A 14372-nucleotide genomic window follows, 5' to 3' on the forward strand; every position below is an offset into this window, starting at 1 on the left:
CTAGACCTGACCAACAGACTGGACCAGACCTCAACTAGACCTGACCAACAGACTGGACCAGACCTCAACTAGACTAGACCCCAGGACTGGACCAGACCTCAACTAGACCTGACCAACAGACTGGACCAGACCTCAACTAGACCTGACCAACAGACTGGACCAGACCTCAACTAGACTAGACCCCAGGACTGGACCAGACCTCAACTAGACTTGACCAACAGACTGGACCAGATCTCAACTAGACCTGACCAACAGACTGGACCAAAACAAAGGACCACACCAGCATACACACCACAGTTCCGGCCTGAGCCTGAACTAGATCACACCAAAGGAACCATAGCACATAGCACATAGCATCTCAGTGCAAGAGGCATCACTACAGTCCCTGTTTCAAATCCAGGCTCTATCACATCTGGCTGTGATTGGGAGTCCCATAGAGCGGCGCAAATTGGCCCAGTGCCGGTTTGGCCGGGTTAGGCTGTCATTGTAGATAAGAATTTGTTCTTAACTGACTTGCCTAGTTAATTAAATAAAGGTTACATTATTTTACATTTTTAAAGCTACAACCAGACCACAGAGCCAAAGCCAATACACACAACAAACATTTCAGAGCAAATGTAAAATCTCCCCTAGCCGTGAGGGGAACTGTGCATGCCCTCCTGGGCTACGCACGGCTCTATGCCCTCTCTGTTTCCTCTTCCTCTTTCCTCAGAGTCTGTTTGACGAATGGGATCAGAGATCTGGCTTTTGTAACAGCTATATTTAAAACACAAACAGTTTTGTTCTCTCTGTGTGTTTTACAGACTCTGGTTTCTACAGCTCTGAACAACTGACTGGCAGCCAAGGTGAAAAACACCACTGCCCCAGGGCCCGGGACAGAGAACAGAATATGGAGAAGGGAGAACACAAGCACACTCCTAATCTGCTAACACACCCTAAACACTTTTAAGACTATTTTGTACAGTAACATGTTGAACACTTTTAATACTCCTTACACACTCCTAACACTCTTAACCAACAGATTCATTTAGATTTCAAAGATTATTAAATGAGCTGATGTGGCTGGAGCTGGTTGACTGAGAGTGGTGATGTGGCTGGAGAAGGTTGACTGAGAGTGGTGATGGGGCTGGAGCTGGTTGACTGAGAGTGGTGATGTGGCTGGAGCTGGTTGACTGAGAGTGGTGATGGGGCTGGTTGACTGAGAGTGGTGATGGGGCTGGAGCTGGTTGACTGAGAGTGGTGATGGGGCTGGAGCTGGTTGACTGAGAGTGGTGATGTGGCTGGAGAAGGTTGACTGAGAGTGGTGATGGGGCTGGAGCTGGTTGACTGAGAGTGGTGATGTGGCTGGAGCTGGTTGACTGAGAGTGGTGATGGGGCTGGTTGACTGAGAGTGGTGATGGGGCTGGAGCTGGTTGACTGAGAGTGGTGATGGGGCTGGAGCTGGTTGACTGAGAGTGGTGATGGGGCTGGAGCTGGTTGACTGAGAGTGGTGATGTGTCTGGAGAAGGTTGACTGAGAGTGGTGATGGGGCTGGAGCTGGTTGACTGAGAGTGGTGATGGGGCTGGAGCTGGTTGACTGAGAGTGGTGATGTGTCTGGAGAAGGTTGACTGAGAGTGGTGATGGGGCTGGAGCTGGTTGACTGAGAGTGGTGATGGGGCTGGAGCTGGTTGACTGAGAGTGGTGATGGGGCTGGAGCTGGTTGACTGAGAGTGGTGATGGGGCTGGAGCTGGTTGACTGAGAGTGGTGATGGGGCTGGAGCTTGTTGACTGAGAGTGGTGATGTGGCTGGAGAAGGTTGACTGAGAGTGGTGATGGGGCTGGAGCTTGTTGACTGAGAGTGGTGATGGGGATGGAGCCGGTTGACTGAGAGAGTTGATGGGGATGGAGCTGGTTGACTGAGAGTGGTGATGGGGCTGGAGCTGGTTGACTGAGAGAGGTGATGGGGATGGAGCTGGTTGACTGAGAGTGGTGATGGGGCTGGAGAAGGTTGACTGAGAGTGGTGATGGGGCTGGAGCTGGTTGACTGAGAGTGGTGATGGTGATGGAGCTGGTTGACTGAGAGTGGTGATGGGGCTGGAGAAGGTTGACTGAGAGTGGTGATGGGGCTGGAGCTGGTTGACTGAGAGTGGTGATGGGGATGGAGCAGGTTGACTGAGAGTGGTGATGGGGCTGGAGCTGGTTGACTGAGAGAGCTGATGGGGATGGAGCAGGTTGACTGAGAGAGCTGATGGGGATGGAGCAGGTTGACTGAGAGAGGTGATGGGGATGGAGCAGGTTGACTGAGAGAGCTGATGGGGAGAAGCAGGTTGACTGAGATAGCTGATGGGATGGAGTAGGTTGACTGAGAGTGGTGATGGCGATGGAGCTGGTTTGGAGCTGGTTGACTGAGACAGAAGGTGATAAAGAGAGAGCGAGAGGAGTGGCTCTGTCCTGTTTAAATGAGAGAAACCCTCTCTGCATCATTAAACAGCATGGTAGAACAGAGGATTTGGCTACTGACCTTCTCCTAGAGATGTACTGTAACAAATATGCCTGGTGATTAAATGGACATTATAAAAATATGATTATATACCCTTCACAGGTCAATGTAGTCTCTCTCTCTCTGTGTGTGTGTGTGTGTGTGTGTGTGTGTGTGTGTGTGTGTGTGTGTGTGTGTGTGTGTGTGTGTGTGTGTGTGTGTGTGTGTGTGTGTGTGTGTGTGTGTGTGTGTGTGTGTGTGTGTGTGTGTGTGTGTAAACGTCTGTCTGTCTATCCGCCTGTCTGGATATGAATGATAGGGATATTGAGGACCTAATGACCAGAACATATGGATTAGACAGCCTACTATAGGGTGGTGATGTGTCCATGTGTCAGAGTCTCAGCATGGGTCTGTTCTGACTGTGAGAGGATGTAATGGTGGTGCAATATTCCATCAGTGTTTCTCTGCACAGTACACACACACGCACACACACACACACACACACACACACACACACACACACACACACACACACACACACACACACACACACACAGCAAAGGGGAAAGTGTGACAGAGTTTCGAGATCTTTGCTAAAGGAAAAAAATATGCTGCATTAGCATCCCTCTGGTGAGACTCTCTTTCTCGCACACACCAGGGTTTTTGTTAGCCAGTAATAGCTGGCTTTTGGCCAATACCAAATATTAAAAGCCGATAAATAAAATTGTCACCGGCCAATTGTCTAAATTAAAAAATGTAAAAATCCTATTCACTGATGGAAATACCAGTTGATGGAAATACATTTCACCAATCATGCTTATCGGTCTATAGTTTAAATTGCATAATTTAGTGGAATTAAATTGGTGCGTGTATATTCGTTATTGATTGTACTTGCGCATGCGCACAGCATACAGATGCAGAGCCTTTGAGCGGAAAATCCGCACATTTATAAGCCTAATCATTGCCCTACAATTCTAAATGCAATTGTGAGTTAAATAAAGTTTTTGGGCCACAATTAAAAATAGATACTATTTTTATTTCTCAACTGGTAATTGAAGCGCACTTCCCATTTGCCATTTAAATGCATAGGCAATGAAGGCAGGCGTCATCAACGCATCACAACCCAATTTGAAATGAGCTGGAGGCAGTATGCATTTTGAAAATATATACTTAAGTGTTTGAAACCCTGAACACTTTACTACATATTGAGGCATGTTTTACCTTGCTTCAAAGTAGCCTAGGCAAAATCCCACCATATCCGTGGAGGCAATAACTTTATAAAGACTTCCATATGCCATTGAAACCAGTAACCTATTTCTCTATTGGTTTTCAACTTTCTTTCATTGTCCGGTAGCCAAAAGCACTTTTGCCTGTCCCCTACTGCCTTGAGCGCATTTTTGTGCTAATAATGTTAACCTGTTGAGGCTGGGGGCGCTGTTGTCACTATTTATGCTAATCGTGTAATTTTTGAAACGGCTTCCCACAAAATTCTTGATCGTACAATATGCATATTATTATTATTATTGGATAGAAAACAGTCTATAGTTTCTATAGGAGTTGAAATTTTGTCTCTAAGTGGAACAGAACCCATTCTACAGCAATTTCCCTGACATGGAGTCAGATTTCAGAAATGTTGGCCCCTGATCTGGAGTCAGTTAAAAGGCCACAGTTATTGCTATGAGTATACGGACACTGCTTACGTCTTCCCCTGGATGCCTTTACGTGATGACGATTTGAATGGGGTCGATTGCGCGTTCACAGGCACTACAAATTAAAAAACCCTGTAGCTAGGAACTCTTTTCTTGCTGCGTCATGCGCCTGGAGGACATCGACCCGCACTTGTTCCAAGCATTAGTGGAGGGAGTAATATTACTCTGGTCATGTTTCTACTCGTTATAGGAGTTAAAAACATCATAAGGTAGTTAATTTAAAGCGTTTTATAGCAATTTATATCCGTTTAGTGCGATTTTGGGACATTTATTTCTGAAACGCTGTGAATTGCTGGGCACGCTTCCAGTTCATCCCGAACGCAGTTGGCATTTCCACATGGCAAGAGGACAGCTTTCCACCAAAAGACGATTAGACCCAAGAAAGGATCCTTTGCCCAAGATACTGATGGAAGAACAGCTCAAAGTAGGACATTTTTATTATGATAAATCGTGTTTCTGTCGAAAAATGTTAGTGGCTTAGGACGCCATGTTTTTTGACGTAGCTTCGCTTGGCGCAAACTGTATTGAAAAGTAAGGATAATTTAAAAAATGTAATTCCGCGATTGTATTAAGAATTAAATTGTCTATCAATCCCTGTCCACCCTATATTTTTTAGTCACGTTTATGAGTATTTATGTATAAGAGTAGATCACTGTCTAATATGGCGCACGGACATTTTCTCACCAGCTGGGCTACATTTCACATTGTCTAACCATGATTTTGGTGGCTAAATATAAACATTTTCGATCAAACTCTATATGGATTGTGTAATATGATGTTACAGGAGTGTCATCTGAAGAATTCTGAGAAGGTTAGTGAAAAAATTAATATATTTTGGCGATGTTGACGTTATCGCTCACTTTGGCTAGAATCAATGCTGGGCTGCTATGTGCTATGTGCTAAGCTAATATAACGATTTATTGTGTTTTCGCTGTAAGACACTTAGAAAATCTGAAATATTGTCTGTATTCACAGGATCTGTGTCTTTCGATTAGTGTATGCTGTGTATTTTTACGAAATGTTTGATGATTAGTAAGTAGGTAAACACGTTGCTCTATGTAGTTATTCTAGTCCATTTGTGACGGTTGGTGCAATTGTAACCTATGCCATCTACCTGAAATATGCACATTTTTCTAACAAAACCTATCCCATACCATAAATATGTTATCAGACTGTCATCTGATGAGTTTTTTTCTTGGTTAGGGGCTATAAATATCTTAGTTTAGCCGAATTGGTGATAGCTACTGGTGTTGGTGGACAAATAAAAGATGGTGGATTATGCTAATGTGTTTTTAGGTAATAGATTTACATCTTTACATATTGTGTCTTCCCTGTAAAACATTTTAAAAATCGGACATGTTGGCTGGATTCACAAGATCTGTGTCTTTCATTAGCTGTATTGGACTTTAATGTGTGAAAGTTAAATATTTTTAAAAAATATTTTTTTTGAATTTCGCGGCTCTGCCTTTTCAGTGGGGGTGGGGGGGGAGTGCCGCTAGCGGCACCCTCAGTCTAGACAGGTTAATAAATAATTGTTTTTTATTTATTACAATGTTATTTATTTTAAGCTAAACATTGTGATTTGTTGCATCAAACTCATTACTTTTTTAAATGTTTCTTTATGTACCCTAGGACAGAGGAGAGACGCATTACCGAGGAAGAGCTACACACTTCAGCACTCGGCGGTCCCGTTCTGTGAGCTTGTGTGGCCTACCACTTCACGGCTGAGCTGTTGTTGCTCCAAGATGCTCCACAATAACAGCAGTTACAGTTGACTGGGGCAGCTCTAGCAAGACAGGAATTTGACGAACTGACTTGTTGGAAAAGTGGTACCCTATGACAGTGCCACGTTGAAAGTTACTGAGCTCTTCAGTAAGGCCGTTTTACTGCCAATGTTTGTCTACGGAGATTGCATGGCTCTGTGCAAAATTTGATACACCTGTCAGCAACGGGTGTGGCTGAAATAGCTGACGCCACTAATTTGAAGGGGTGTCCACATACCTTTCTATATACAGTACAGTGTACTTCCATTCATTGTTCAACTGGTACTGGGGGACCTTCAGATGAGTCTTGTGAGTCCTGTTGGCAAAACCACCAACATGTACGTGTTCGTGAGAGCCTCACCTTTCCACAGAGGGGTCATATTAGTATGAGTCCCAAGACGCTTGTGAGAAGATACAATCTCGGGATGTCTCATGGTATGACAAACACCGCTCTATCTCTGTCACCTTTCACCGCAGATGCGGAAGTGCAACATCCCCGGATGTGGTGGATTGAGACGCATCCGACGCAAAAAAACAGATGTATCGATTTTTATACGATTTTTGTATTAAGCTAATTGAATTTCCTTAATTCTCAACTCAATTGAGCGAACAACAGTAGGCCTATAGTTTATTGGCAGCAGCGGAGTGCATCGGCCATATTCCCGATGAGTGTGCACTGAGCATATTCACTCTTTATCATTGTTGGCTCAGTGCCACTTCAAAGTTTGTTTTGGGACAATAATTTCCTCCTCCAGTGGACGTCGTTTTCTGTTTGTGTCTCCCCTTCTCGCAGGCCTATTATAAGGACAGCTTCGTTTTCATATGTCTGTTTGTCAGTGTCAGCAGAGTAGGCTACCCTGTAATTTCTCAAAATAAAAAAAGATTCTGCTAATATCTCCAGTCATATAAAGTGTAGTAGCATTGCATGAAATGTGTTTATAAAAGGCCACATTTTTCCCCTTGCAAAGAAGGAAGAAACGTATCTGATATAGCCTATATATAGCCTAGGCCTCTACGGCTATACAGTACTCGTTCAGCCATGCACTGTACAGTCTTTTTAGCAAACAGTGATTCAGTTACAGTATATTAACAGCCTAAATTATGACTATCCAATCTACTCATCACATTACGAATAGTAGGCTATCTTACAGTAGTCTGCAAATGGCCGGAAATGCGATGAGGCATGGAATGCTTTATTATAAAGGTACGTTTTTATGGTGAAAATTAGCTTCCCCAAACTTCAATTAGAGTTGTTAGCATAATAATAGTCATTTTATATAATGCAACACTTTATTTGACCATATTGTTATTGTCTTCATCATTTATAGTAATAGCAGTTTGTAATGTTGGTGGTAGATAAGCAGTAGCAGTAAAAATGTAATTTCTGTTTGTACCTACTTCATTATTCATGACGTAGTTAATGGAGGGCTTCCTATGACTTTCAACTGCAGCCTGTTGTAATGTCGCTTAGATGTCAACAGTTTCCCTTCCTATCAGACGCTAGTGAGCGGTGCTGTTGCTATCTTTAGCACCATTCTATTTTCAGAGCAGGCAGAGAGGCGGCAATACAACTCTGCACACTCATAGCACACCTTGAAATATCATCAAGCCTGGGGAAAACCTTGTCAGTCCTAGCCTGTGTCACTTTGCAATAGTGTATTGTCACCAGGAACAAGTTTGAGGTAGAGGAACCTCAGAATGAGATGGAGGCCTCCAGAAGCCAGGGACTCGAAAGAGCTGCCGAAGCCCAAAGTAAGAGCCCCAAGCTGGGGGAGGGAGTGCAGCAGGCAGGCTCTCTGAGGGTAAGGGTGGAGGGGAGCGTTTTAACTGTGGACCGGGCTTTGCTGGAGCAGTGCAGTGAGTACTTCCGTGCGCTCTTCCGGTCTGGCATGAGGGAGAGCCAGGAGGATGAGCTGCATCTAAAAGGAGGAGTGCATGCACGGGGTTTCCTGATCGCTTTGGCAGTGTGCAGGGGCGAGAAACTTTCTCTACAGGACCCGGATGAACTAATAGAGGCCGTGGAATGTGCTGCCTTTCTCCAGGTGGCGTCACTGTCCCAGCACCTCTGCGATATCATTGACTCTGACAACTGCATCCTGCTCTACCATGCGGCGACCATCTTTGGTCTACCCAACCTGTTCCACTGTGCTGCCCTGTTCCTCTGCGACGCCTATAGTGACCTGAAGGGGGAGGCAACAAGCACGCTACCAGAGGAGTTGGTACGGTATGCAGAGTCTTTGTCGCCAGCATCTTTCGTCGCTTTGGGAACCCACTCACCCTCTATGGAGCTGCTGAAGGACTCCTTTAGGAACGTGTGTTACCTGGACGAGGTGGAGGGAGAGTGGAGGCACCTAACAGACCTCCCCACTCACGCCAGCACCTCCATGGCGGGCGTCGCCGTCCTGGACAACCGGCTGTATGTGGTGGGGGGTATTTACGGCTATGGCAAAGGCACGGTGGACGGCGGCTTCTGCTACGACCCAGGGACGAGTACGTGGAGCGTGCTTCCTGGACCCCAACAGCCCCGTGCCGACTTCACCCTTCTGGGGCACGAGGGGAAGTTGTACGCCATCGGTGGTGAGCACCAGAAAATAACCATGTCCTCCGCCGAGGCTTATGATGTAGCCACAGGAGAATGGGCGTTCGTGCAGTCCGCACCACGGCCTGTGGCAGCTGTGGCATGCGCCATCGCCCGAAGGCGGATGTTTGTGTGTTTCTGGAGGCCGCCAGACACCACGGATATCTACGAGTACATCCCGGCGAAGGACGAGTGGATGTTAGCCACCACGATGATTAGGCCGCAGAGCTACGGACACTGTATGGTGGCCCACAGGGACAATTTGTATGTGATGCGCAATGGGCCCTCGGACGACTTCCTACGCTGCCTCATGGACCGTTACAACATCACCACGGGACAGTGGACCGCCATACCAGGAAGTTACATCAACACTAAGGGAGCGCTGTTTACCGCCATGGTCAGGGGTGACTCTGTGTTCACGGTCAAACACATGCTAACTCTGGAGTATACCATTGCTGGGGACACATGGAAACCCCGTAGGGAGACGAAGAAAGGCTTTCCCAAGAGTGGCTCACTATGGACATGCTTACTGAGGCTTCCCAAGGCTGGCCTGTAATGGTGTACACTGATAGAGCTGTACTACGGTGCTTGGGGGGGGGTGGGTGTTACTGTATTAAAGTACAGGTTAACTTCAGCCACCTCTCCCCTGTCTCTGTTCAGTCACAACACACAACATTGTTGCATGGTGTCAGAAGTGAACAGTAGCACGGCCCAGTTAAACCCCAGGAGGCAGATGGAGGAAAAACGATGGAGAAAAGAGAATAAAGTAATTTGTGGAAAACCTCTTAGAACCCTGAAATACCCTTAAAAAATGTATGAGAGAAAACAAGCATAGAATATTGTACTAGCAAACAAGCATAGAATATTGTGCTCAAAAGTATGCATAATAAAGAGAAAATGAATAGATTTCATTCAGTCTAGTCAAATTACAAATCAGAACCACACGTGCTGCAGGACAAGTCTTTTCACATGGCTAGCAACTACAGCAATAAGGTGAAGACATGCACATACACACTCACACACATAGACTAATACTCACCCACACCCACACACACACACACACACACACACACACACACACACACACACACACACACACACACACACACACACACACACACACACACACACACACACACACCCACACACTCTCCATAGAGGCCATCCAGCCACCAAAACAGCTCCAAAACCACAGCAGCAGCAGCTGTTGCTACTCAGAAACCGTGCTCTGTGTGTGTGTGTGTGTGTGTGTGTGTGTGTGTGTGTGTGTGTGTGTGTGTGTGTGTGTGTGTGTGTGTGTGTGTGTGTGTGTGTGTGTGTGTGTGTGTGTGTGTGTGTGTGTGTGTGTGTGTGTGTGTGTGTGTGTGTGTGTGTGTCTGTCTGTCTGTCTGTCTGTCTGGGACAGACACACACACACACACAGATTTTGTGCACAAATATGTTTACATCCCTGTTAGTGAGCATTTTATCCTTTGTCAAGTTAATTCATCCACCTGACAGGTGTGACATATCAAGAAGCTGATTAAAAAGCATGATCCTTATTACACAGGTGCACCCTGTGCTGGGGACCGTAAAATGCCACTCTAAAATCTCCACCGATGTCTCAAGTTTTAAGGGAGCGTGCAATTGGAATGCTGACTGCAGGAATATCCACCAGAGCTGTTGCCAGATAATTGAATGTTCATTTCTCTACCATAAGCCAACATCATTGTAAAGAATTTGCCAGTATGTCCAACTGGCATCACAACCGCAGACCATGTGTAACCACACTAGCCCACGATCTCCACATCCGGCTTCTTCACCTGTGGGATCGCTGGCTCCCAAGTGGGTGGGCCTATGCCCTCCCAGGCCCACTCATGGCTGCCCCCTGCCCATTCATGGGAAACCCATAGATTAGGGCCTAATGAATTTATTTAAATTGACTGATTTCCTTATATTAACTGTAACTCAAATCTTTGAAATTGTTGCATGTTGCATCTTATATTTTTGTTCAGTTTAGTTTAGCCTACTCAAACACGCGGGTCAAACAAAGAGGGATGCTATGTTAGATAACTGGCTATGACTAACCAACACTGGACCTCTTCCAAGTAAATGTAAGCTTTTGGTTTTATAAATGTATTGCCACCGGGGCCCACTGGTGTAACTGCTAAACTGATTGCTGCTGACTACAGTCTACTGCATGATTGTAGCGGGTTTATTAACACGTTAGTTCTAGTAGCTATGTTGACTATGACATGACAAGTCTGTGGGCTGTGTGTAACGGTTAGCAGTCATGATAAGGTTTGGCTTGGAAAGGTTTTCTCGCCTGATGTGTTTGTGCACCGAAGTCCATAAGCGAAGGGAAAAGGTGAGAGGAGAGAACGTAGATAGATGTGAGAAGGAAATATATATACAACGAAGCTGTTTGTACAGTATGTGTCTGGTATGAAAGTGAACTGTGTTTGCGTGTGATCAGGGATGTATTTATTGCGCTGATTCTGTTGAAAAACATTTCTTAAACGGAACGAAACAGTGATAAACATACCTGAATTTGTCCAATAGAAACTCTCTGTTGGACTAATGATTACACCCTTGATCGGCTAGATGCAGGAAAGAATGTGCAAGGCGGTATTGAATGTGTCACTGTCTGTCACCTTGATTACTCAAAATTCTCCCGACCTGTGCACCTACGTTATACATTTTAATTCGTAAGTCTAGGTTGGAGCAACCTCATGATGGGTACAGGGCAAATTCTAGTATCATGTAGTAGCCTAAACGTATCGATGTTACATTAAGCTGGGTGAATGGAATATGTATGGAAGTCATTCAATATGCTGTAATAGAAATAAGGCCATGCTCATTAAAAAAATGATCATCCTACATCCTAAACGGCAACGACCGCCATTGCTCCACACACATAAACAAGTAGCTAACACAGTGATGCCCCCCTGCCCCCCTCACGCACACACACACACACACACTCCCTCTCTCACCACGTCTATGATCTGCAGCAGAGTCATTCCCAGCTCCACCAGAAGAGGAGAGGAGTCGTTGATCACTGGTCTCTCCAGACGATTGTAGTTGGCCATCAGCTCCTTGTACAGTCTGCGCTGGTGCTCCCCCTGTAGGGACCCTGGGGTACAGCAAGTCAGCGTTCATGTTAGTAAAGGGAGAGAAAATGTCTCTTCTGTAGCTATTATTCTCTCAGTCAGTTAGCTGGGTGGGAGGGGGTCAGTGGTGATTAAGATAATGTGTTTGCTGGCCCAGCTCTCATCCCCTTATCTCTTCTCCTCTCTTCTCTCATCCTTTCCTCCCTCTCTCCCACTGATCCTATTAAGATCCAGCACTAAAGCTGAGGCCAGAGGAGAGAAGATACACCACTGATCAGTTAAGGACGAGGGACAATAAACACACAGACATCACAGTTGTGTTAGTCTAGAGCCAACTGGCACCAGAACAGACTGTTCCTTAATTGATCCTAAAGGTGGGTTTGTTCAGAGCTACGGCTGAACAGATGCATGACCTAAATGTGTTCTCTTCATACGTGAGGAAGAAAGCAATACATAAATGTTCACACATTGGTTATAAGAAAATACTCAGTCCAGTCCTAAAAAAGGGTTCCAAAAGGGTTATTCGGCTGTCCCCATAGGAGAACCCGTTTTGGCTCCAGGTATAACCATTTTTGGTTCCAGGTAGAACCCTTTTGGGTTAAATGTGGAAGCATTTTGGGTTAAATGTAGAACCCTTTTGGGTTAAATGTAGAACCCTTTTGGGTTAAATGTAGAACCCTCTTTGGAAAGGGTTTTACATGAAATTCAAAAGGGTTCTACCTGCAACAAAAAAGGGTTCTTCAAAGGGTTCTCTTTTGGGGACAACCAAAGAACCCTTTTAGGTTCTAGATAGCACTTCTTTCTAAGTCTATAGCCACTGTTATGGGTTGGTTCATAGAGGACTGTATAGAATACAGATAGAGACAAGCAGATGTAGTCTACAGTACATGTTGGTTTGGTATTCAAACATCTCGCCCCATTGCACAGCCAACCCCAGACGGGGCAAACTGTGGAAGACAAGCACTGCTGTTCACATCATTCACAGACAGACAGACAGACAGACAGACAGACAGACAGACAGACAGACAGACAGACAGACAGACAGACAGACAGACAGACAGACAGACAGACAGACAGACAGACAGACAGACAGACAGACAGACAGACAGACAGACAGACAGACACCACTGACAGTCTCATATGCATATAAAAGAGAAACAGACAAAGCAGGGAGGGTTAGCAAGGGAATGCAGGGAGACAGGTACAGTGCATGGAAAAGTGCAAGAATAGAGAGAGAAAGAAGATAGAGACGTATCTCTGTAACAGTGTGTTGCTGATGAGGTCCATTAGGGCCATAATGAGGTGAGTTATAGCAGGACAGGACTCTACTGGAGGTCAGAAAGAGAGAGAGAGAGAGAGAGAGAGAGAGAGAGAGAGAGAGAGAGAGAGAGAGAGAGAGAGAGAGAGAGAGAGAGAGAGAGAGAGTGGGAGAGAGAGAGAGAGGGAGAGAGAGAGAGGGAGAGAGAGAGAGAGAGGGGAGGGGGGGAGAGAGGGAGAGAGAGAGAGGGAGAGAGAGAGAGGGAGAGAGAGAGAGAGAGAGAGAGAGAGAGGGAGAGAGAGAGAGAAAGGGAGAGATGTATCTCTGTCCCAGCGTGTTGCTGACGAGGTCCATTAGGGCCATAATGAGGTGAGTTATAGCTGGTCATGACTCTACTGGAGGTCAGTGCAAGAGAGAGAGGAGAAGGAGAGAGAGAAAGAGAGAGGAGAAGGAGAGAGAGAAAGAGAGAGAGGAGAAGGAGAGGGAGAGAGAGAGGAGAAGGAGAGAGAGCGAGAGGATAAACCTGAATGCTGCAGAACTTAGCCACTTATTCATCGAGACATTAATCTATACAAAACACGTGTACTATATTAAAACATATATAGTACTGTCACGGATCCCTCCGGAACTTTCAATACGCACACCTGTCCCCTATTCCCACTGATTGTATTTGTATATATGTGCTCTTTGGTTTCCATTGGGCGGCCGATTATTGTTCCAATGTCCGTTGGTGCGTGTGAGTACCTGTGCTGTGTGTTTTGGGCTTTCATGCCCTTGTGGATTGAGCAGATGATTACGGGTTTCGTCCCGTGTGTTAATCATTGTGTGCATGTGTTATTTATTCGAGGTACTCCTCGCTCTTTTGTTTGGGTTTCAATCCTGTGTTTTTGTATAGTGTTTGTTTGGTCTTTGTCCCCGTGTCCTTACACGGCACGCCGTAATTTGAGTGAAATAAAACCCATATTATGCATTCCTGCGTCTGTCTCCCGAATCTCTTCATACCAATGTGACAAGTACATACATACAGTGCATTCGAAAAGTATTCAGACCCCTTCCCTTTTTACACATTTTGTAACATTGCAGCCTTATTCTAAAATGGATTTATAAAAAACATTAACCTTCAAAGCTAAAACAGTTTAAGACATTTCTGCAAATGTATGAAAAATAATAACAAACAGAACTACCTTATTTACATAAGTATTTAGACTCTTTGCTATGAGACTGGACATTGAGCTCAGGTGCATCCTGTTTCCACTGATCATCCTTGCGATGTTTCTACAACTTGATTGGAGTCCACCTGTGGTAAATTAAATTGATTGGACATGATTTGGAAAGGCACACACCTATCTATATAAGGTCCCACAGTTGACAGTGCATGTCAGAGCAAAGACCAAGCCATGAGGTCGAAGGCATTGTCCATAGAGCTCAGAGACAGGATTGTGTCGAGGCACAGATCTGGGGAAGAGTAGCAAAATATTTCTGCAGCATTGAAGGTCCCCATGAACACAGTGGCCTC

At 45.4% G+C, this 14372-nt stretch overlaps 2 protein-coding genes across 3 annotated transcripts in view; one reads left to right on the top strand and one right to left on the bottom strand.

The window, feature by feature from the left end:
• LOC129858088 (neuronal acetylcholine receptor subunit alpha-7-like) overlaps positions 1-14372 on the bottom strand; it is an 81870-nt gene that overhangs the window by 35027 nt on the left and 32471 nt on the right. For both annotated transcript variants that reach the window (XM_055927037.1, XM_055927036.1), the window contains one exon: positions 11482-11621. In XM_055927037.1, the coding sequence (XP_055783012.1) occupies positions 11482-11621 (140 nt within the window). The remainder of the gene's footprint in view (positions 1-11481; positions 11622-14372) is intronic.
• Positions 7542-9381, top strand: LOC129858089 (kelch repeat and BTB domain-containing protein 13). Its single transcript, XM_055927038.1, has one exon. It carries the CDS (start codon positions 7635-7637, stop codon positions 9063-9065), a length of 1431 nt encoding a protein of 476 aa, XP_055783013.1. The 5' UTR covers positions 7542-7634; the 3' UTR covers positions 9066-9381.

Source organism: Salvelinus fontinalis, chromosome 6, assembly GCF_029448725.1.
Source record: "Salvelinus fontinalis isolate EN_2023a chromosome 6, ASM2944872v1, whole genome shotgun sequence".
Taxonomy (NCBI): domain Eukaryota; kingdom Metazoa; phylum Chordata; class Actinopteri; order Salmoniformes; family Salmonidae; genus Salvelinus; species Salvelinus fontinalis.